General features: G+C 42.2%; 1 protein-coding gene across 1 annotated transcript in view; it reads right to left on the bottom strand.

Moving 5' to 3' along the window:
- HMGCLL1 (3-hydroxy-3-methylglutaryl-CoA lyase like 1) overlaps positions 1-25,160 on the bottom strand; it is a 51,222-nt gene that overhangs the window by 3,060 nt on the left and 23,002 nt on the right. The window contains exons 6-8 of the mRNA XM_082218352.1: positions 22,244-22,307; positions 18,447-18,635; positions 2,721-2,846 (exon numbers count right to left, since the gene is read on the bottom strand). Of these exons, the coding sequence (XP_082074478.1) occupies positions 2,721-2,846; positions 18,447-18,635; positions 22,244-22,307 (379 nt within the window). The remainder of the gene's footprint in view (positions 1-2,720; positions 2,847-18,446; positions 18,636-22,243; positions 22,308-25,160) is intronic.

Here is a 25,160-nt window from a genome sequence, read left to right as displayed (position 1 = left end):
GGTCACAGATCAGAGACAGATGAGGGGGAAAGTTGGGAAATAATGGGAGAGGAGGAAGAAGAAGCACCAGAGGGACTGACGGACACAGTGTCTTTAGAAAGCATTCCAAACTCCCCCTCTCCCAGAAGCCGGCAGGCACTGAAAGTAGGAGAGCAGAAAGCTCAGAGGCAGAGGGCGCTTCTCAGCACCTGTAGTGATGACACATGAGGGGAGAGAGGGAGGAGGTGGAGACTCACTCAGGGCAACGCCATTACTCCAAGAGGCTGCATTTCTAAGCCTCTCTCTGTGAATATTGAATAAATAGCATTGGTAAGAACTTTCCATGTCTTATCCGTTCCTGGCTACCTGCTTGGGGGGTTGGATCCTCTGACGCCTGACACCTCCGTAGGATCACCCTGATTTTGGAATGCCCTCTCCTCTCAGGTGCAAGCAGCACCAAAACACTGATGGGAGTCGTGATAACAGTAAAAACACAGCTGCCCACCCAAGCATTTGACTCAAGTAGTGCCTCTTGCTTGGATAATGTAGTTATGTTGCTAGAATATTGTCTGTTTTCTACATTAAAGCTGTGTTTAAATGAAATATTGTTTTATTGTATTTTAATGTCTCTTGCTCTGGGGTTGTGTGAACAATGAGGAGAGGTTTATAAATCATTCAAATAGATAACATGTGCTTCAATTTGAAGTGTAACAATACCAAATACTATTTCTGAACCCTGTTGATTTTGGTACACAAACTTGACAGGGTTGGGAAAGAACTTAAGCCACCTCAAATCATATTTTTGCCTCCTGACAAATATCCCCAGATGTTATAGATCTGTGAGACCAAGCTGACCTTTGGAGCACCGCACACTCTGCCTGCAGATGTTCTCAACATTTCAGTTTTCCTTCAGCTAACTGACACCTCGACGAATCATTTTCAGTGCCTTTCTAAAACAGGCATTAGCCATCACCCCAATGAGCAGAGCCCATTGGAAAACGCTGGCAGGAATTCAAAAAGCATTTCGTTCATTGTGTCCCTCTCAAACCGACTTCAGTCAACAAAGCAAGAACAGGAACATAGTGGTGAGAGGAAGCGAGGAGATAGAACAGATCAAAGGTAAACATGAGGCAACATTCAGGATTTGTAAGTGCTGCCTGCTGTCAAGAGAGAAATGCTACAGGACATGAAAATGATAAATTCTCAGAACTCTCAGATCTAGTACTAGTAGTTGTTTGGGGAACTGATGCTTTGGGTTTTTTGAATGGGGGTTCGTTTATTTTGAAGGGACAAGCATGGGTGTGTACCCCCATCCTGAAAATATTGGCTGTATGCAAAGTCATATCTTTATTTACATATTGTTATTCGGAAGCTTGTTGAAGACTTTCCTTTTTCAGCAAGCCTCAGCAAGTGGAGATTGATACCCCATATGGTATCTGTAGAGGAGGATTTGAAACTGATTTCGTTCGTTCATTTTGTTGTGGTTTGTTTAATTTGTGATTGTTTTTTGCATTTGCCTTGAATTTGTTTTAATATGTGCAATTGTTTTAACTGCTTTTAGATACGCAGTGCTTTTATATATGTATTGCTAACCGCTTTGAGATGCCTTGTGGGAAGTGATTCATTAGTGTTTCAGAGGAATCAGTTCCAGGAGAAAGACCCATGTGAGTGGCCATGCTCACATGTCTGAACCATTTAAATGTTTTCCCATCCATTGCATGGGCAATGCATGGATAAGCAAGTTCTAATGCAGCCAGGAGGATGCCCAAAGAGAACCTTAATGAATCCACATCTTGGGTCAGCTAAGAAGCATCCAGTGCTGTTCCATGTGCATAAGAAGCACAAGAGAAGCATCTCAGTGGTAAACTATTTATATGGGGGAAATCAAATTTTTATCTCTAACACATCCAGGTAATTAAATGGTTGCAGGTAGTGCTTAAAATAAATTATTGGGAGAGATGGAGGGACAACTATTGTCTTAAAAGTCTATGGGATCACAGAACTTGTCCCAAATCAAGGGCTTCCTATCTTCCTCCCTATAATGTGATTCATGACTGAAGATAGTAGTACTCAAAAGACACCTGCTTGAAGCCTTCTATTGCAAGGTGGAGTCAACAGTACAGAACTTCAAAAACCAATGGTCTGGTTCTATAGAAGGCAGCTTCTCTTGCTCACATTTTTGCCATTTTCACTCATGTGCTCCAGAGTCTAGTGTGTGTTCATATGTTCACCTAGTGCTTTTTTTCTTTAAAAAATGTTTAGGAGTACTCTCATTTTCCTTCTCATATTGAAATACTGCCCCTCAATGAGGCCAAACTTAGATTCGCAAAATGTTTAGGGGTATGCATACCCCTGCGTACCCCCAGAAAAATAGCAAGGCACATAGTAGCTACTCTGTGAATGCTAGCCAACAACCATTGTTAGAAAGCAGCATATCTAACTACCGACAGAGAATAGGATCCCACAGCAGCTGCTCAATGCATACAGGAGGCCTTCTGCTAGCAGCAATAGGATTCCAAGCAAGTTTATTTTCTCGTAACAAATGCTTGCAAAGTCATCCTTTCGACAGGATCAAAAGCAAGCTAAATGGTCTGACATTTCCCCAAAATGCATCAGCATGATTGATACTGATATGCCCAGTTGCTTGTGTATGTACTGAAATCAACATAGCTAGCAAGACTTCCAATCCCTAGTTTTAAGAAATCTGCAAAAGTTTAAGAGGGACATGAAAAACAGCTTACAGTATTGATTCCCAAGCCATTCAGCATATATAGCACATCTTCTGTGGCTACATTGCCCGTGGCACCTTTCGCATAGGGGCAACCTCCTAAGCCGGCAGCAGCAGAATCCACAACATGAACTCCCATCTGAAAAACAATCAAAAGCAATAATTCTCAATTCAATATGCTCACTGGAGTGGGCTGAACAAAAAAAACAAAACCGAAAAAGAAGGCCAACACACATAAAGAGCATTTTCTGCATTTTCGGGCAATTTCTCTTCATTTTCTATTCTACATTTAAACTTGTGTTTTATTGTGGCTTATTTTAGACAATAATCTGAGTTATCTGGGAAGGTTAACACATTCCTGCTTTGTTATACAGTCGTACCTTGGACGGAATCCGTTCCGGTAGTCCGTTCAACTTCCAAAACGTTCAGAAACCAAAGCACGGCTTCTGATTGGCTGCAGGAAGATCCTTTAGCCAACCGGAAGCCACAGAAGCCCCGTTGGATGTGCAGGTTCCAAAGAATGTTTGCAAACCAGAACACTCACTTCCGGGTTTGTGGCATTCGGGAGCCAAAACATATGAGTACCAAGGCATTTGGGATCCAATGTATGACTGTATATTTGAACCTACCATTTTTTTAAAAATCATAATTTTTGAAACATATTTGTACATTCTTTTACTACCACAACCTGCTGTGTGACCATAGGATGAAAGAGATGGGTAAGGAATCCAAATGATGATGATGATGATGATGATGATGATGATATCAATAAGCTCTGGAGAACCAGTAGCTTAAGCCGATGTGTTCAAAAGCGGGGAAGGAACCATCCACTAGGTGGAAAGCAATCACTGGAACCTCAGTGTTCATATATATATGCTCTGAATTGCAGCTGTGGACAGAACAGAGGTTTCAAGCTTTTGATCATAGATGAAAATAATTTTCCAAGTGTTTCTCAAACAGATCATCCCAGTCATCTGCATCCATCTTCTCTTGCATTTGGCATGTTTCCCCCACTGCAATCAAGCAAAATTGATTTTTTGGCACTCAGCTTAATCATTGTGTGGGCTCCTTCAAATATCTGCAGACAGTGTAATTTGAAGTTTCATTTGAAGCTAACAATTAAACACATACACCCCACTGGTCTGAATAGCTTGGAGTCAGCAAGCCAAGTGCAGCCTGGGCTGTATTCTGGCCTGCCTGGTGTTTAATTACTTCCACATTTTGGCATGCAAAGACATCCAAATTGAAATACTTATGGAGTTCATACTGGACTTCCCATGTACGGACTGTGGTTTTTGGACACGGTACTATAAATTAAATCTAAATTATTATTCTTTATTAACTGCCCTTCACCCTAAGGTCCCAGGACAGGTCACAACATTAAAACACAATGTTAAAAGCTGATTAAAACAACTTACAATAAAAAATAAGGTGGATATGCATGATGTGAACAACTTACTTTGCTATGATGTTTTGTTAAAAAAGAAAAACAAGATGAAAACTGTTCCTTCATTGACCACTTGGAGTCACTGTTGCCTCAAGATGTGCCATTTTCTGTTTCTGCTACTGATAACTGGACAACTTTTTCTGTTTAAGCTGCAGGCTAAGTGGACAATAAGATGTCCCCATTATTCAGCATTGGGGTTTTTTTGAAGATAGGATGTTAAACTAGCAGAGGGGGGAATGTGCCACTTCTAAGGGCATAAAAATGGCAGCTTAAATGTATGCCCTGTCCAAGAGTAGGCCTGCCATATGTCCTAAATTTCCCAGACATATATCTGGAATACTGCAGTCTGTCAAATGTCCAGGAAAACCCAGATGAATGGCAGCCCATGTCGGCAGTGCCATTTTTGCTGATTTCCCTTTAAAATAGTTCAAAAAAAATGGCATTTATTTATTTTTTGCCGCCCAGATTTTCACTGTTTGAAACATGGCAACCCTATCTAGGAGCCAGTGCTTTCTACAATACAGAATGTTATAATGTGAGTTTCACAAGTCTCAAAATTCCACATTTTGATGCACCTCTCTGTGTGTTTAGATATAGGTATATAGATCTAGATGTAAAATGTGTGGTGTTCTACATTTCTCAGCTCCAGACAAATGCTATAATTTTCAGCAGGACTGCACCAAGATCAAGAGGGCCGCTGGCAAAATGTCACATTCAGGGATCGTCTTCTATCAATAGTCCCCATCAGTGATGCAGGGCCTGGGCCAATTTTTCATATTTAACAACGCATCCTCCCTTCTCCCCAGTTGTTCCCATGTTGAATGACTTCTGGCCACAGTCTTGAATTTTCCCACAGTGACCCAGAATTCAAGTGCCCTGATACTGAGGAGGAATGTAGAGAGATGGGCATCACTCTGTTTTTGTGAATAAGATGGCTGTCACATGCAGAAAACATGGCTGCTGTGGGGTGGGGCTTTTGTGTGATTGGCCATCTTCCTCTCCCCCCTACCCACCTGCAAGAACCTGCTCTACCCCACCAAAAGGAATATGTTACCAGCCACTAAATTAAGTATTAAATGAAAAGGGTGCAACTGTTGAGATTGGGATCTAGTCGGGGGGGGGGCGCTAGAGGTGGCTTGGAAGATGGCCGGATTTAGAAGGCGATTGGGCCGGATCCAGCCCCCGGGCCATAGTTTGCCTACCCATGTTTTAGCCCAAAAGCTAAAAGAAATGTTACATTTCCTCCCCCTCTCCCTCTCTTAATAGGCCTGCTTTTTATGGGGGCTTCTTTCCAGTGCCTCAAGGCAACAGCTGAAAAAAAACCTTATTTTCCCTTTTAGGAGTGTCTAGATGTGCAACCTTGCCCTGAAGATCCAGTCCTGGTTGCAGGTGTTTGGACAAGGCCACCTTCAACATTCACAACGTTATCGTACTAAAAGTTCTTCTGGATTATTTATCCAGCAATGAAAAATTGCACCAAAGACTCCAAGATATATTTTGGTAAACCTTCGCTGTGAAACAGACAGATGTTAAAGCAATACATCTCATGGCTTAGACCCTGTGTTTCCAGCTAATCCATAAATGCATCATTTCTGGTTCTTTTTCTACATTGTTTTTAGGTGGAGGTTATTTGGAAGCCCATTGCAGAGGAAAAACCCCACCACTCTTTATTTATGTGATAAACAATAAAATAAAATAAAATGTTATACAAAGAATAAATACTAAGACAGTGTGAAGAGTACATCAGCATGTCAGTGCAGATTTTTTAATGTCTCTCTGGTTCAGGTTTTCACTTCATCAGAACTTACCAAGCATCAATGTCACCTGAGGCTAAGGGACCAAAATGAGCCTTGTATCATAAACAGTGGAACCTCTACTCACGTACGGAATCCGTTCTGGTGGTCCTTTCATGAGTTGATCCTGGTCACTGGTAGAAGCACCGTTCTGCGCATGTGCAGACGGCAGAAGCCACTTCTGCGCATGCGTGAATCGCGGCAAACCCGGTATTTACTTCCGGGTTTGCTGCGGTCGTGAGTCGAATTGTTCATGAGTAGGGGCGGTGGTAAGTCAAGGTTCTACTCTACAAGCTATGAATGTGAAAGAGTGACTTCCACATCTTAACCACATTTTAGTCTTATAATCTACAGCAGCCTTTCTTTAGCTTGGGTCCCCAGATGTTGTTGGACTACAACTCCCATCATCCCTGAACACTGGTCCTGCTAGCTAGGGAAGATGGGAGTTGTAGTTCAACCACGCCTGGAAACCCAAGGTTGAAAAGGTTGATCTTGAAGGCCCAAAAGGGAAGGAGTCGTAGCCTCAATCCATCAAACAGTGTCAGTGCAGAAGAACTAAAACATTGCAAACAACCTTCCCTAATCTTTTCTTTCTTTCTTTCATTTTACAAGGATAAAAATAAAGTTGTCCAACTATCTGGCCAGACTAAATGCATTTATTGCAGCAGGAGAGCTACACAGGTGCACTCTCATTTTCAGCTCCATTTGGGGAAACAGAGACGACCGTCTCCTTTCCAGTGCCATTAACTTATTTACAGCTGGACCTGGAGACATTCTATTCATCATCACAAAGTATAAAGCCAAATGTCCCTTCCTCCTCCCTCCTTATTTCTTCCCGCTTTTTTTTTTCAGGAGCACCACAGATTAACAGGTTAGAATGTTTTCCACATGTCCATTTTTACTGTCAGGAGAATATTAAAGACGTTTTCCAGCTTCCGCAGCTCAGCCAGATGTCCGCGGATCCCACGGTGAGAGCAAAATTGGCAAAGTAGCCTTCTCATGACCCCAGCATTGTTTTATCAAGGATCGGTTTTAAAGTATAAAGGGCCGTTTCTTGCTGAGATCCGTAATGTTTTGCAGCCCTTTCCCCTGCAATTACACAAAAGTGCTGACTTTGTTGAACTACTGATACGCGGTAGTATTTCTTATGACTCCTCTCACACTGTGCTGTAATTGATGTTTGCCTTGGCACCCGAAAGGTACCAGGTCTTATTTCCACTGTACATTTCCGGATACTGGTTTCAGTAACATCAGCGTAGGATATTGTACTGGGCGTATGTTTTGTTGTGTAAACATTCGCTGGTGATTTACCCTGTCAATCTCCACAGACTAGCCTCTAATTACCAGGGGCCTCAAGATGGACAATTCCTAACATATTTTCTATAGCTGCACCAGTTGGTTTGACCTTCACTGATGTTGTCAGGAGGCAGAGGAACCAACCCCCATGGCAGGTTGCCACGAACGGATAAGACAAGGAAAACTCATTACCACCTGCTTTTTATTCAATATTCACAGAGAGAAGCTTGGGAACTGTAGAGCTTCTTCTTCTTCTTCTTCTTCTTCTTCTTCTTCTTCTTCTTCTTCTTCTTTACAAAAAGACCCAAAAACCATGATTTTTCAATGGACGCCTGATTTTTCCAGGGCAAAGCACCCTATTTCGGAAATTCCCTCTGGATATCATTTCTGCCTTTGAAATCGGAACATATGGCAGCCCTAATTTAATTTGTTGTACAAGCATACGAATACCAACTGATTACTACAACTAATAAAGCACCCACACTGTAAAGAATTCTTTTTTCTAAGCGCTTCCTTTTAAAAAATTAAAATAAAAAGCAAGGAGTTTGATTCCATAAATCTATGAAACTTTTGGGAAAGGCCTTGTTCACAGCATTTGGAAGAAATTTTCTTCTAGTCCAGAAAAAAAGTGTCTGTTTCTGACCCAAAGAGGGAGAGGGAGAAAGAGAGAGAGTCTAGCCCTGATCCCTTTGGAACTGGAGGATACCAGCTCTTAACATAGTAATTTAAGCAGTCAAGTTAAAAAAGGCACAGTAAGATGATAAAAGGAGATCTATAAAGAGGCTACTGCTGCGATTGCGTGGGAGGGTGGCTATTAAAACAGCGTCGGGGGGCCCTTTCCACACAACAATCTGCTTTTTCCCTTTTCTTCTAGTGCTATACTTGCACTACTGTGAATCCAGCATCAGATCCCACGTAGCAAAACAAAGGTACCCTAGTTATAGAATAGATAGCCCTACTGCAGAATACTTTCATCATCATCATCAAATCTTTAAAATTAAAAAAAAGGAAATTGCCATAACATGTTGAGGAACTGCTAAGGAAAGAAGAAGCCTTGATGATGCAGGCCACTTCTGTTTGTTGGCTTCTTTAAGGGCCATATCAACATTCACCAACCGGGTGCCTGCCAAATATTTTAGACCACAACTCCAACCAACCCAGGCAAGGCTGGGCCATAGGAGCATGTCTGCCTTGGAGTAAAATTGCAGGAGCGATCAGTCCCTAACAGCATGATCCTGCACCTATCTGCTCAGAAGTCTACATGAGTTTAGTGAGACTTACCTCCAGTAAGATTGCAGCCTAAAGCACTTTAAATATATACATTTTTTAAAACTTTATAAAGCTTATAATTAAATAATAACAAGGCACTGGAGGATAGGGCTTGAGTTTTGGTGCTTCTCACTAGTAAACATAATGGGCACTATCCAATAGAGAGAGGGGGAGCAAAATGACATTTCCCCAGAAGGAATAAGGTAAGGTAAAGGCAAAGGACCCCTGGACGGTTAAGTCCAGTCAAAGGCGACTATGGGGTTGCAGCACTCATCTTGTTTTCAGGACGAAGGGAGCCAGCGTTTGTCCACAGACAGCTTTCCAGATCATGTGGCCAGCAGGACTAAACAGCTTCTGGCACAACGGGACACCATGATGGAAACCAGAGCATATGGAAACGCCGTTTACCATCCCGCTGGAGTGGTACCTGTTTATCTACTTGTACTGGCGTGCTTTCAAACTGCTAGATTGGCAGGAGCTGGGACAAAGCAACAGGAGCTCACTCCATTGTGGGGTTTCAAACCGCCGACCTTCTGATTGGCAAGCCCAAGAGGCTCAGTGGTTTAGACCACAGCACCACCCATGTCCCCAGAAGGAATATTGTGGTAGGGGCACTCTAAGTGCCATGTTTCCTTCAACCAGAGCTAGAGAAATCTGGTTCACATTTTAATGTGAAACTCCCTAGTTCACAGTTCCTGAAACAATACATGAACCGGTTATGCTTCTCAGTTTGCACTTCCGCAAATGTGCACATTAGGGGAAATGGCATATAAAAACGTGTATATCAGGAAATATTGGCACTAAAACTCTGGCGAGTTTTCATGAGGACTTTTTAAAAATGCACACTGATGTGGAAACATGAAGAACTGAAATTAAGACTGGAAAAATGGGAAATGGGAGAAAACAAAATTGAGAGATTCATCCATCTCATACTGGAGCTCTGCCTTGAGAAAAGGTACCTAGAGTCTGTGTAGCACATGGATAACAATTGTACACTTAGTGTACACACACACACATATTAAGAAAGGTGCCAGGAAAACAGCAGTGAATGATAGAATTAAAGTAGACGAGGCATCTGTTTGTTATATTTTCCATTTTCCTGTGGAGCTACCAGCCTAATCCCCACTTCGCTTATGCATTAAAGCGGTCAATGTTAAGGGAAAAGGGTGATTTGAGGAAGCCATCAGAGCCAAAGTGTAAGCAGAAAACATGATAATGCACACATAAAATTAAGGCTTAACAACTCATCTTGTATGACATGGATCCTACTAAAAGTTTTTATACAGCCGAGCTGCAGTTTAACTTGAACCTGAACGGGCCTCAGATGGGATATTGTATGTGTTTTTGGTCACCACTTTGGCACATTGAGGAGAATCTAAGAGGCAAAAAGCCCAGAAGAGTTTTTCCCCCCTTTCTTTTTGTGCTTAAAGCATGGTGGCGGGGGGAGTTAAAATGCCAGATGTATGAAAAATAAGACTTTAAAATGAGGGGATTTTTTTCCTAGAATGGGGTGCTCAGAACATGGCCTAAACAAAAACAATAAAGTGTATTCAAAGCATTTCCAAATTTCACGAAGAAAGCAGAAATGACATGGTGATGGTCCTGAGATAGGACAAATGATGGATGCTTCTTCTTCGTATCTGATCTGAGCAACCAGCTAGGTACAAGACCAACCTGAGTGACATGTGCTGAGAGCTACAAATGATTTCCAAATATATAAGCCGTCCTCTGACTACTTATGAGGTGTAAAATGCTTTTCAAAAACAACACAAGACTCCTGAGAAGGCAAAAGCGATTCCTCATGCTAACAGAAAGGCAGTGATATATATGACAGATGATGCTGACTGGCTACAAAGAGCTGAAAAAATTCACAGTGGAGGAGTTACATATTTAATTAGAAAGCCTGAAATACAAATTACCTCCAGGAGAAATCAATTTAATAAAGCCCAGAGGAAACCAGAGGCAAAAGAGCCATATAAAGTGGTAGGCCCAAATCCATCCCTCATCCTTCCCCTTTTCTTCAATGAAATTAAGGCTCTGAATTTTACACAAGTCCCTAAACACTGCATAGATTTTATCCCTGGTCGACACTGCAACTCCCTGCGGGCCATATTCTTGAGGAATGCTTATTTCCAGAATAAGAACAACTCTAGGGAAAGGTCGTTGAGGTTCTGAACTAAGGTCACATTTGCACACCCATTTCAAGCTCTATGACACCACTTTGAACCGTCATGGCTTCCCCCAAAGAATTCTGGGAACTGTAGTTTCTTAAGGGGGTTGCAAGTTGTTAGGAGACTCTTTCCTGAAACCCTGGAGAACTACTGCCAGTCAGTGTAGACCAAGGTTTCCCAAACTTGGGTCTCCAGCAGTATTTGGATTACAATTCCTATCATCTCTGACCTCTGGTTCTGCTAGTTTAGGATGATTGGAGTTGTAGTCCAAAAGCAGCCGAAGACCCAGGTTTGGGAAACCTTGGAATACTGAGCTAGATAGACCAGTGACGTGATCCAATATAAGACAGCTTCCTATGTGTCTCAGTTCATATTGTTTTCTTGGAAGAGTTCAAAAATGAGTTGGCTGGTTGGCAGGGAAACCAACCCAGTAAATGTTATGGACTACTGGATCTCAAGACAAGGGCCTGGATCCAGCTGGGTGCATGTGCAGGAACTGGGCAACATATGAAGAGCTTTCTTTAAAAACAACTGTTGTGGCTGATCAGCTGCTTGATGGGAAACTTCATTTACTTGGCCCGCCTCACCTTCCCTTGTCTTAATCCAGTTTCCTGTGCCTATTAGAATGATTCTTGCTTCCAAGAGAGCCTCTGACATGGCCATTGCATAGCTGTCAACTTACAGATTTGAAAATAAGGGACCAGCAGCCTCAAAAATAAGGGATCAGCAGTCAAAATAAGGGATTTTCAGAGCACAGGTATGTTCAACTTCTGAGCCAAAGGCAGAAAGCCTAGCCAGCAGCCAAACGAAGCCTCAAGCGGTGGTTCCCACAGCACAGCAACCCAGCAAAGGGGATGCAGCAAGGAAAACCACTGTCACCTCTCCGCTGGGAAGCACTGAGCAAAGGCGAGTCCCCAGGCAACACGGCCGATTTGATCGGCACAAGACATGCAAGCTCCATCCCCCAGTCGTTCTCAGACTCCTTATTGGGTGAGCAACGCAGCCAAGCAACACAGTTGGAGCCTCCCTCCTCCCTGGCCGGCAGGGAGGGAGGGAGAGGAGCTGCTTCCTTTGAAACCCGGGAAAATTAAGGGACATCATCAATAAGGGACAACAGCGGGACACAGCGCTGGGACAAGGGACTTTCCCGCCAAATAAGGGACGGTTGACAGCTATGGGCTGTTGTTGTAGAGTGCAGGGTGAAGCTAGAGGCCCCCTTTCCAGTCCCTGACACTTCAGAACAGTGCAAAAGCCTCATATATTCAAATATTACTAAATAGTGGTAATGCCAGTAAGAGCAACAGTGAGTAAACACATCATTTCAAAAAGTCTTTGGAGAACTTGTTAAGACTATCTGAAGGAAGCACCATATCGTTTGATAGCATTCCTAATTCTAGGAGAGTTTCTTTGTGTTTTGCATTGCAAGGCCAAACTACACATTGCACAAGGAGATCTAGGATTCCAAATCCTTTTATTTTAGTTTAACTTTAAAAGCTGCCAGGGACAGGGGGCTTCCAAATTATCCTGTGCCATTCTCTTAATCTAACACCACTACCCCCAAAGTTGCTGTTAGCTGCTGCGGAAAGGACACATACAAGCTCCTAAACACACCTGACAACCATAAAAGGCAAGAATGCCATGATTCAATTCTATATGTAGCATCAGACTAAGCACCATGTGCTATTGATATGGTTTTCCAGAAGATGCAGGTTTGGGGAATAGCCGGACTAAAAAAAAACCTGTGTCTATTTATAAAATAAATCCTGTTCCACTTACCGTTTTCCTCCAAAATTCACTCTGCTTCCTGAAGGATATATTGGCCATATAAGTAATGGGGATCCAAAAATATCTGGACTCCATTGTTTCTCACGCTAGTCTACTTCCTCACCCCCTGTTAACTACATGGAAAATTGGAAATCTTATCTTCATTTTCCATGGTTCTGTAAGACATATGTTAAAGAAATAGAATCTGGGAACTGGAGACTGAGTCTTCCACCACCTCGTTGGTATGATCACAGCAGGAAACCTTTTTTTTATATTTACAATTTTTATTTATTTCAGCCACTTAACAAAATTTGTTTATTACTCTTGTCTAATCCTTAAGATTAAGATTTCTAGTACAACACTCTGAAAAATCAAAGCACAGAATGCTCACTGCATATTTGGCAATTTTCCATATAGAATTCAGAAGACCAAGCCGTGTGTGTGTGTGTGTGTGTGTATCTTAACAAGTATATACAATTGTTTCTCCTAACTTGGTTTGTGAATGCAGAAGATGCTACCAAATCCCAAAAAATGGTTATCACTTTTTCATCAAATAATCCACCTTTATTTTATGAAGTCAACACAACATATATCAAATGTCACCTATGAATGAGACAGAGAGTATAAAAAGGTGCCAGCGATACAGATCACTCTACATGTAGATATGTTGCTACAGCTGAATACTACCACTCCTTTATCATCCTTCTCCCAAAATCCTCACCAGTTGCCCCCTTCTACATTAGCTCCAAGGTCCTAATGCAGGTCTTTTGAATGATGTCCTGGTACAGTTTGTGTGGATTCTACCTTAGAGCATTTCTTGACGTTGCTCTCAGCTGCAACTGTTAAGCACTGAACTAGGAGCTGCAACTTGAAGAATGTCAAAGAAAAAAATACCTCCTCTCATAAATCTTTTGACCTACCCCTGGTGCAGTGGATCATCTCTGCTGATTCTACTAATATAAGATGTTGGCATTCTACATGTGTTGAGTGTGGATGATCACCAGCACTTTGGCTGAGAAAACCAGCCAATCATGTGTGAACACTGCATCTGGGTTGGAAAAAAAATGTTCCTAAATTGGCCTACACAGTGACAGTCATACAAATCATAATATATACCCGATGTTGTCAATTCCCCCTGCAAGAAGATCAGGATTAATGGCCAATAAACAGGTAGCCTGGAAGCGCCCTGAGTATCTGGGCAGAAACTATGCCGTTTTGGGCTCTGTACAAGCCTCCAGCAAGTTGTTAAATCCAAATGTAATGTTGAGTTGTTATGGTAGAAGCAGTAACAATACCGGTCATGGTAGGAGCAACTAGTATCGGTTATACATCTTGTTGGTCCAGATTGTTTCCTTCTCCCTTGGAGGTCGCACAGTTTCCTATAAATAATGGTTTGCCATTGCACATTGCCTTTGACATGTTATCCAGTCTACACATGCAGTTTTACTCAAAGCACTCTTTTTACTCAAACAGCCAGCCACGCCTCCTCCTTCTTGCTGACTTTGTCACTTCTATAAATTCTATAGTCTGATATTTTAATATCCCAGTTTCTGGGTTCAGCCAAGTTTCAGCCACCAAGCAAAGACTTAGCCATACTTCTGTTTAAAATCTTATTGTTTTGAAACATTCCTTCATATGCTTTTTTCATTTGCACCAAAAACACACTATTTAGAAAGACATCATATCCCAATTTGATGCCTGACATTTATTCCTTTCAGTGGCATCAACAATTAGATCAGGCTTCAAACTACTTACTCTGGAGAAATCTTAATATTTTTATTTTAGCAATGCCTCTTCAGGGTAAATGGCTTGAGCACTGTAATCTTAACCTTTGAATGTTTTGGCTAAGCAGTCAGCCTTCTTTCACTACTTACTCTTTCTTTAGAACAACCCTTATAAAACCTCTTAGGTAGTTTCTTATGCAGATTCAGTGACTTCGTCCAATATCATTTGGAGTAGGGCACAACTGAATGATGGTAAGTTTTCCTCATCAAATACCATCAAAGTATTGTTATTTGTGGGGGGGGGGGTGTTGGAGGCTGAGTACTATCACTGCCAGAACAGAAAACAAAATAGCGGGCACAAACATGCTGAGGAGAAGAAGACAGCAACAATCTAGAGAACTGGTGCAAGAATATTACAGCCTACAGTTCGCTAAAGAATAGGAGACAGAATGTTGCTCTGCTTTCATTCATTAAGGAATTGTCTTTACAGGAATTGTCTTTATATTTCTCATTGTCATGCTAGTTGTTAAATTTACTCAGGCAGGGGTCAACATGTTAGATGTTAAATTTACTCAGGCAGGGGTCAACAATTTTTACACACATTTAAAGCCCGACTGTATACATGCCCTACCCAAAGCTTTGAGCTTATGCAGGTACATTACAGCCAAACACATACCACTAAGGGAGCCCCTTTTAAAGGGCTGGGTAACAAAAAGACTTTTCAGAGAAGTCACAACCCTTTCTTGTCTACCATTTCACCTCTCGAAAGAAAGAAAGAAAGGACAGATGGATGGATGGAAGGAAGGAAGGAAGGAAGGAAGGAAGGAAGGAAGGAAGGAAGGAAGGAAGGAAAAAGCTGTTTAGCTTTTCAGAAGCGTGCATTGTTCAACTCCGGAGAAAGTATAATTTTGTCAGGCCAAGTGCAAAGTTGTAATGTGCCCCAACTCCTACAATCCTGTTTTGAAAAAGTGGAGGACTGACTTTTGCCCTTCCACTTTTTCCCATTTTCTTTAGGCTCCCTGCATTTCTAGGTACCCACATTGTATTCCTAGTTCCAGCAATATGGTATGTATGCATGTATGTATATACCTATGTATATTATACACACATGACAAATGGCCTTTCAGTGATGCTCCCTGTCCCTGGGAATCTGCTGTCAGTTCCCATATCTATGCGCTTCAAGAACCAAAGGGTTCATTCATTTACTGACATGTGTTCAGGGGCCTGTAAATTCAATCAGCAGCACTGGCTCCCACTGTCCTTGGGATTTCAAGGTTCCCTGACTTATTCTGGTGCTCATCCTTTCCTCCTGCTGCCATTCCCTGTTGGCCCTGCCTGCCTATAGGCAATGCCAACAGGGATCAAGGAACCTGGAACTTCTAGTTTATAAATATCCTCTGGCGCCACCTGTAATTTAGCCTCATCTCCCCCACCCCACCCACTGCTAGTACAAATGAACTCTCTCTCTCTGTGCTAATTGAGAAAAGTGTTTTATTCCCAGCCACTGAATTAGCTACAGCAGTAGCTGAAAGTAAGCAGTATCTTATAATGAAGCTACATTTCAATATAGAAGCTCAAAGGCAATATCCAGGCAGCATAATCTATTGGTCCAATTCAAGGGATGCAGCAAAGTCTCCCGGTTTTTCTGGTCTTTCCCAGTCCTGCTTATCCTCTTTCAGGTTTCATTTCTTAGATTACTGCATTCTCATTCTTCTACTTATAGCTATCTTGCCTCTGGGGACTTTCCCACTTGACTCCTATTTTGTAGGAGCGACATGCACTCAGTTTTCTACTGGTCCACAGCTTCCTCAACTCCTGTTTTCAAGGTCAGTTTTTGGATTGCCTCACAGTTAATCTCATCTATCTATCTATCTATCTATCTATCTATCTATCTATCTATCATCTATCTATCATCTATCTATCTCTATCTATCTATCATTTATCTATCTCTCCACCCATTCACCTCAGTCTCCAAAGCTAGGCTGTTTAGGACAGGTATTCTGGAAGGTTCAATTCCCTCACAATTTAGACATTGCAGCTCAATTAACGGCCATCTAGGATTCCCCACTGCCACATTTTGGCTCGGCCATAGATAGCACGATGCACATTGCCTTTCATAGTTGTTCATCATTGCAATCACACTGCCAGAAAACAACACACATAAGACCTCTTTGGGCATTCAGTCTGTACATGTGAGGGGGTGGGGATATGTTCCAGCCCTTGACCCCCTATGCTTCTGGGTGTGTTGGGGGAATCCACTCCACCTCGACCTTCCCACATTGAGCTGGAAGGTCTTCTAAGCACACATGGCTGAACACACTTCAGCCACACTTCAGTCTTTGGGGGAAGGGCTGCAGCTCAGTGGTACAGCACGACCAAAAGGTCTCAGGTTCAATGTCCCAGTTGCAGGAAGACTGCTAAGCATATTCAGCCAGTTCCCTTCAGATTTCTGTGCTGAACATGCCAAGACTGGCAATGGAGGGGGCAGTGTTGATATATGTCCCCTGCTCCACTATATACCGCTCCCCTCATGTGTTCATGAACATCTTAAGAGGGCTACAATATCCTGCATTTTTTTTTTAACATGTTGCTATGAAAAATTATAGAACAGAGCTAAGATCTTCAGAAAGAAAAGCGGTTCTGTTAGGGAAAATGCTTGGAGTATCCCAGTTAATGAATTCTACAGGCTTTGGGTTTTTTTGTTTTTAAGTCTCCTTTATCCACATGCAGATTAATTCCTGTCTTTCTAAGTTAAGAGGCACCACAAATGTGCACTTTGAAACTAGTTAGCATCAGACTCTGACTGTTGCAGTCAGTAGCAAATGTCGGAATAAAACCCACGTCCCCATCGTTTCATTTGGAATTATAATTTAACAGCACTCTGCCTAAAAGGAAGCATGTCTAATATATTAGTGCGTTTTCATATAGTAAAGCTCGGGCAATTCATCATGCAGCAGGTTTTCAATACGACAATTCAGTAGTCACCAGCTGGGACCAGAAAAAAATATTTTCCTGAGGACATTTCCAATTTCCACTTTTCCTAAAGCCTTGGAAATAGCACTTAAAGTAGCAATATATTATGATATGATGCAGAGTGGTACTGAAGAAACTTCTATATTTGTTGCTAGATGGCTGGGTTACTCTTGAACTGTTAAGAGTCTAACAGTACAATCAATCCCATGCAGAGCATCCAAGCCACTAGACTGCAGCCAACTCGGCTACAGATTCATTTGCAATGTTTGGGTGCAAGATGCTTGGTAGGGTATAAAGTGAAGAAATACACAGAAAGGAATAAACAAATAGTCCATATTGTATCCATAATAATTCACAGGTTGCTATATTTTGATTTTGCACCAGCCCGTGGTGTTCTATCCATTTCTGTCCATGTTTGTGATCTTTTCCCGTTATATATTTTTGTACATGTGCAACTGAACTCCTTGTTTTCGAAGAAGATTGTGGACAAATATGTAAAGCGTGCCCATCAATGACAGCCACCCGCAGATGGATGCAGTGCAGAAATGTGTGACTCGCTTTAAGCTATAGAATGTGATCCTCAGCTCATGACTTACATCTGGCCTGGACCCAACCCAGATCATACGTTAACATCAGCAGTGAGAGAGTCACTGCGGTACAGCTATACCCCTGCCTATCTAGGTAACCTTGGGGGGAAACTGATCACATGGGTGGGGCAGCAATACGGTGGCTTATGAGCATTTAAAATAGCCTTACAGTGAGTCGTAGCACAGGGGCACCCAGCCTAGTACAGTGGCAGAGCATCTGCGATGCATGCAGAAGATCCAGATTCAATACCCTGCATCTATCTCCAGGTAGGGCAAGGAGATAAGCTTGTCTGAAATCCTGAAAAGTCATTAGCAGTCTGTGGAGAGCTAGATGGACCAATAGTCTGACTCTAACACTGACTGACAGCAGCCACTATCCAGGATCCAAGGCAGAACTCTTTCCCATCAACTGCTACCTGATCCTTTACCTGGGATTGAATCTGGGCGCATTCAAAGCACACAGTCTACCAATGAACATCTCCCTATCATGGGAGCAGCCATGCCCAAGAGGCTCCCATTCTGCTCTGGAGCTTGTGCAAACCAATCCTTAGTCCCAGAGAAGCTGCTCACTCCTTCTAAAACAGAGTGAGGAACTTTGCATATGCCCGTGCTTGCTCTTCCTCTCCTTTCTGGAGCCTACGTAGATGCAAGGACGAATGAGGCTAGCACCGAAAAAAACTGTATTTGGACGAGACCAGAGACTGGATCTTCTTACCTGCATCGCTGTGAGGATATTGGCTAAAGCCTGGCCGTACGTGTCATGGCAATGCACTGCAATTGCTGCCACGGGGAGCTCCATCATAACAGATTCCAGCATGCGCTTCATGCTGCCAGGGGTCCCCACACCTATGGTGTCTCCAAGGGATATCTCATAGCAACCCATGCTGTATAGCCGTTTGGAGACCTGGGGAGGGAATGGTAGGAGAACCAAACGTAAGCAAAAGAAGAACAGGGAAAGGAGAAAGCAGTTTCAAGTGACTTTTACCGATGAGTAATTTCTGAGGAACGGAAAAGACTAACACTAGGATCCTAGTCATCTCCTTTTTGTGTTTTCCCGCATTAATCCTGAGGGGGCCTGTTTTCAACAGGTGGTCCTTTCCTATCCTTTCTAGAACAGCCTTCCCCAGCCTGGTGACCTCTGGATGTTATTGGACTACAGTTCCCTTCATCCTTGACTATTACCCATTCTGCCTAGGGCTGATGGGAGTTGTAGTTCAGCAATGTCTGGAGGCCACCAGGTTAGGGAAGGCTGTTCTGGAACATCTTCTGCTCTGGGATTTTTCAGATTATGCCTCTCTGCACAGGGCTGTATTCTTTTTCTGATTTCCAAGCTTTTCAGAATTAAGTTCCTTTGTTGAACATTAACTTAAGACTGCCAGGTGTTTTCAATGAATGAAACAAATTCACAGTGAAACAAACACCTGACATTTATTTGCCTGCTTAATACTTCCATGGAAGTCAAAGAGAATTTCTGTTGCAGATGGATTACATGCACTATCTCCCCACCCCACCCCACCCCACCCCTTTCTGCCTGTGTGTGTTTGGGAATCTGAAAAGTACAGTGGTACCTCAGGTTGCATACGCTTCAGGTTACAGACTCTGCTAACCCAGAAATAGTACCTCGGGTTAAGAACTTTGCTTCAGGATGAGAACAGAAATTGTGCGGCGGCAGTGCAGTGGCAGTGGGAGGCCCCATTAGCTAAAGTGGTGCTTCAGGTTAAGAACAGTTTCAGGTTAAGTACGGACCTCCAGAACGAATTAAGTACTTAGCCCGAGGTACCACTGTAATATGTATTTACAGAAAAAACTCAGGGAGGCAAATGTAGAATGAAGGGTGCACTGGATACACCTGAAAGGTATTTCTCTGTGCTGGCATCCTAGGCCCAGGTGGCAGGAGCATCATCTAGTGCTTGAAAGCAAGAGTGCAGTCACCTATCAGGAGCTTTTAACCAGTGGTGTTCCTGGAAGCGATCCAATTTTCACTCCTGTTGTTCAGCTCAAAGCAGCAGGACTGGGGTTTTCTCTCTGCATTTACTGCATTCAGGCCTGCATCCTTATCCCACCTGGGTCCAGCATACACGCACAGGAGAAAAGCCCACTAAAAATATGCAGTGTCCTCCAGGACATAATATACCATTCAGGTTTTAGAAATTTTACAATGCGGAGCCAGCTATTAACTATAGAGAGCTGGTGTAGACCCCACAATTATTAAGCATTCAAGAGCAGGCTGTGGAATCATGCATTCCCTGAACCTAGCCCTTTCTTCCTGGACACTGAAAACACCTATATATTTCTTAACAAGCCATATAATGTCACTCGGAATTTGCAATGTATAACGCTTTTGCCACATACTTTTGATTCAACAGATGTCCTACAGTTTTTCCTATTGCACTTTATTGCCAACTGCACTGTGGTCCCCAAGTGCAGACAAGATACAAGAAACAGCTACAGATGGATGACAAGTGCTAAATTGGTAAAATACCAATGATAATAATGGGTTTTGCTGGTGGGACGAGTGTGATAAAAGTTGACAGGGTGCAAAGCTGCTAGTCCCAGGTGACCCGCATGATTATATGCTTAATCTAAAGGCCAGAATATAAATGGCACAAGCAAGATTTAAAAGTCTGCAAAGAGGATGTGAATCCCATGGCTATTTCTTTTAGTTTGGCATAACTGTTCCATGACTTACCCGGGAAAAATCAGGCATACTGTATACAATTTCTGCTGAATCTCGGGAAGGGAGAGATTGTTCATAACTTTCCAAGGCCTACTAGTAGTATTATTTATTATTACACTATTTATTATTGTTATGCAACTTGTATGCCACTTTTCAAAATTAAGGTGCTCCCAAAAGCAACTCGTAATGATGATAATGAGGACGAACTCTGACAAATCTTCTGTAGAAGAAGGCCTTAGATAGAAAACCAGAGGATATTTGTGGAATCAAAATGAAGAGTTGCCTTCCTGCTGAAATGCTGAAAGGGGCTTTATTGACAAGGGGGTGGGGGGTGCGGGAACTTGGCCTGAGCATCATATCAAGGTCTTTTGGAGAACAGACTCCAATATGGTTTTGCAATAGGAAATATGGGAACAGCACAGCTAAACCTGTCACCATCAATATATCTAAACATATGTCACACGCAGCTTGACGGGAAAACCAACTGAATCAGAAAATTGCTATTCTTAATAAACGAAAGTTGTATCTGCTCTGGGAGAAGTACCGTGATAAACTCCATGTAAACAGATACTCAGGGCTAAGAGGCAGGATAAAATGGAAGATTGTTTGAGGGGGGAAACTACCGTTAGTGGAAACAAACTCTAGCACTGTAATGGCAATAACAGAGAAAAAGAAAACATTGTTCCTGGATTTTTGCAATGTGGCTAGGAGCTGCTTAGTGTTGTTGTTGTTGTTGTTGTTGTTGTTGTTTCCTGGTTACCCACATTTGTCCTATCTTACCTCTACTATTAAAGGGCTGATTTAAATATTGAGGTACATCATTTGACAGCGCTGTGAGAGGTACTGAGAAGTATTACACTAAGATGGATGCCAGGTGAGATGAAAACTCTGTCATGAGGTAACTCCAAGTTCCAATGGTGTTTTTACACATGTAAGCCATCACTTGATGCTACAATTATCAAGTGATGAGCCAACAACATGTACACACACCCAAAATAGGCCAACGGTTTCTTAGAAATTTTCAACTTTGATCTGAAGTCCTGGGTTGTACAGAAGTGTTTCATAGCACATGCTGCAGGTATGAGTAATGCTATCAAGTGCCATCAAGTGAAGAATTTAACCTGTGTAACCTGACTGCTTCCTCAATCAGTTGGTTAGCCAAAGGTGGTAGTTATCCTATAGTTCTAATAACCACAAAATGCTGGTGGCTACTAGCTATAACACAGTCTGTATGCATGGGCAGGAGCAGGAAAGAGACAATTAAGAACTGCAATGCAGGAGAAGATGCAGAGAACTGAATGTGCCGCTGGGGTGTAAAGGTGGTGAGAGGTCTGCTTTTCACTGTGATGTGAGAAACTGATGCTATTTTAAATTGCATTTTAACCTGTATTTTAAATTGGGGTTTTTTTTCCTATTATGTTTTTACTGTAATTTTACTGGTGTTAGCCGCTCTGAGCCCGGCTCTGGCCAGGAAGGGTGGGGTATAAATAAAATAAAATTATTATTATTATTTTTATTATTATTTTTATTATTATTATTATTATTATTTTACAGATTAGAACTGCGGAGATTCCTGTTCCATGCTCAATGGGCATTATTTCTGCTAATGTTCCGAGTTCTCCTGTTTAGATATGGGGATATTTTATGTTGGATTTTTATTTTGTCTGTCTGTTCTCTATATAATCCCATAAAATCATACAAAAATGAGAATAAGAAAAACCTGTGCAAATAAAAAGCATGCCCTCAAGTCACCAGTGCTTTCCCTTCACAAGAAAACAGATCCCCAAGGAAGTAAAGATTTCTGGGCTGTTTGTTTTTGTTTTTAAGTGGCTTACTTCCGCAACTTTCGCTGGCTCAATATTTCCTTCGTAAGGGCACCCCAACGCACAAGACACATACCTAAACGAAAAAAGAATACAGACGCATTGGTAATATGCACACATCGGTGCCCCACCAAAAGCATTCTTCAAAAACTAGGATCAACAATTAAGCCAGGAAGTAATTGGGTCCTCCGATTGCGGTGAGACCTGGCAACCAAACCCTGTGTTGTAGGTGGGGATGATTGGATAGCCACAACACCCAACTGGTAGGTCCCTTGATGCTGGGTTTAATCAGGCCAATGGGACGCAGGCTAAGTGGATCAAGGGACCTATATATGCCTATGCACGTGACCCAAAGCTTCCTCTTTTGGTGCGTGCATTGGAACACCCGCCCACCTCTCCCTACTTTTAGGGCTTTGCGCTTGACCTTGCTATGCCATCGTGTGTTGTCTGGGACAGGGGCATGGCAGGAATTTTCTCCACTTGGCTGATTGGCTGTTGCCATTTGGGTTTCACCTGCCACGTAGCAAATCGTCACAACTTGTAAGGTTGTGGATAGGCTCTGGTTCAGGTGATAGGGATGGAGGAACGCTCTTGCCATCCCCATGTGAAGGGTATTCCGTTAAAGGAATCCAGGGACTCAATGGTTTGGTCAACCATGTGAGGGGGTTGTGCCCGTGCCTGAGTCCAGGGGGACATCTGGGTGGTGGACATAGCCTGTTCCCGGCTTTCCACCTATCCCGGTGTTCACCCTAGGCTGACCTATGCTGCTGCCCTGGGTCAACGCTACCTGCAACGGTGCAGGCAGCTAGTCAAACCAGAGCTTAAGCAACCACTCACATGCTGTAATCAATAAAGTTGTGGCCTAAATTCTGCCAAAAACCAAACCAAAATTTGAGTCTTGTCTGAATTTATTTAAGGGAAAGGTTTAAAGGTCTGGACACGCATTATAAACAGTTATATCTTGAGTCTGCCAAAATATTTTGTCACTTTAGAATCATAGAATTGTAGAGTTGGAAAGGATCCCAAGTTTACAAGAATGGAAGGCAACAATCAGAACAGCCTTCCCCCACATGGAAAATCACCCCCACAATGAAAACTTATTTTTGGATCTTACAGAAAGTCCTGACATGTGTTATAATGCACCAACAGTATTCTTTTCTCAACTACAGTAGAAATGAAGGGCATAATGAAGAGCTAACTTACAAACGATCTTGGACAACATCTTGCTAGCATCTGTATTAACTGTGTCCATTTTGCCTTCCGTAAAAAGGATGAGATGAAACTAGATAAAACTCCCTTTGATAATACAAGCGAGCCCTTTCCTCCTTCCTCCAGTATCAAAGTGCGCGTCGGCTAAATTTGTGCATTAATTGGCACAATCAGCATTTTAAGGGATGATCTCAGATGCCCTGAAGGGAAGGGAAATGAAGCTGTAGCTAGTCTTCTTCATTCGGAAACAACTGGGACAGAAAATGATGCTTTTATTGTGATGTGGGACTTGGAAGGGGAACTTGTACGGAGGATGCATGCAGCTGAGGGTAGCTGTGCAATTTATCACCATCAGCATTCGGCAAAAGTGCAATCAATCCAAGCAGAAACTCAGCTCTGCACAGGAGCGACTGCCTCTTGTAGGAATCTGTCTGAGATGGTTACAAAACCATACACACACACACACACAGAGAGAGAGAGAGAGAGAGAGAGAGAGAGAGAGCGCGCTGCTAGCACAGCTGAATGCAAAGAGCCCTCTGAGACTCTTGCCATAGACACAGATGCTGCCTGCTTCCTGTTTATTATTACATTGTATGTTTGCATGTAATTTACACTGTTCATTGCAGGGTGATTCAACTGCATTGGAAGTTCGTGTCAGAAGAACAGGGGATCTATCCCCAAAGCAAATTCTAAATATAGCAGTTGACATATGCACGGAGGAAGCCATATTTTAAAAAGCAGCCAAATGGTTGCTAAAAATGCTGAGAATTGGGAAGAGAGAAATGTGACTTGTAAAGGGCTAGAATACTCAGGCAAACTCTCCTAATCAAAGTCAAAATCAAGGACTTTGGATTGCCAAGAGTCCGTTTCAAATCTGTTCTTTGCAAAGTACTCAGCACATAGATTGCACTAAATGAATAACATTAATAATTACCATTATTAATACTGAAATAATAAGAACATAAAAACACAAGGAAAGCTTGCTGTATTGGGCCAATTGTCTATCTAGTCCAGCATCCTAATATCACAACCGACAATAAGATGCTGCTTTTTATGTTTCTAATGTCTTATGATGGGTTACATTTTGCTTTTATTGTTATGTTAACATTATTATTATTGTGCACCATCCTGAAATCTATCTAAATGAATGAGTGCTTAAGAATTTTTTTAAAAAATAAGCCTGCCTACTGCTTTTTTGCTCTACCTCTTCAATCAGCTGCACCAAATGTGAGATATTACTAACTGCAACAAAATATTTAAAGAAGCTCTTAAATCCTTTGGATTTCATTGGCCTTCAAGCATCAGTGAATGTTTGCTGGATTGTAGCCATTATGAGTAACCATTTATTTGACCCAAAAATATTTCATAGTTGCTAAAGAGATGCAAATAACTTTGGTTTCCCTTAGGCAGACTTGATGTTACATATTTTCATTGGATTCCATTCCATTTCATGCCACAGTGAGTTCTCGAAATGGGGGGGGGGGTTGAATTTTACTGTAAGTAAACGAAGTAAAATCATTTGTGTGAACCACAAGTGGATCACTTCTTGGTAACATCCACACCATCCATTTAAAGGACATTTAAAAATCATTGCTCACCCCTGAAAAGAATCCTGGGAATTGTAGTGTACCCCTGTCAGAGCTACAATTCCCAGCACCATAAGACAGCTTCATTCTCCATGATTCTTTGGGAGAAGCCATGTGCCTTAAATGTATTTTAA

This window comes from Podarcis vaucheri (genome assembly GCF_965113315.1).
Source record: "Podarcis vaucheri genome assembly, chromosome: 3".
Taxonomy (NCBI): domain Eukaryota; kingdom Metazoa; phylum Chordata; class Lepidosauria; order Squamata; family Lacertidae; genus Podarcis; species Podarcis vaucheri.
This window is presented reverse-complemented; position numbering and strand designations above follow the sequence as displayed.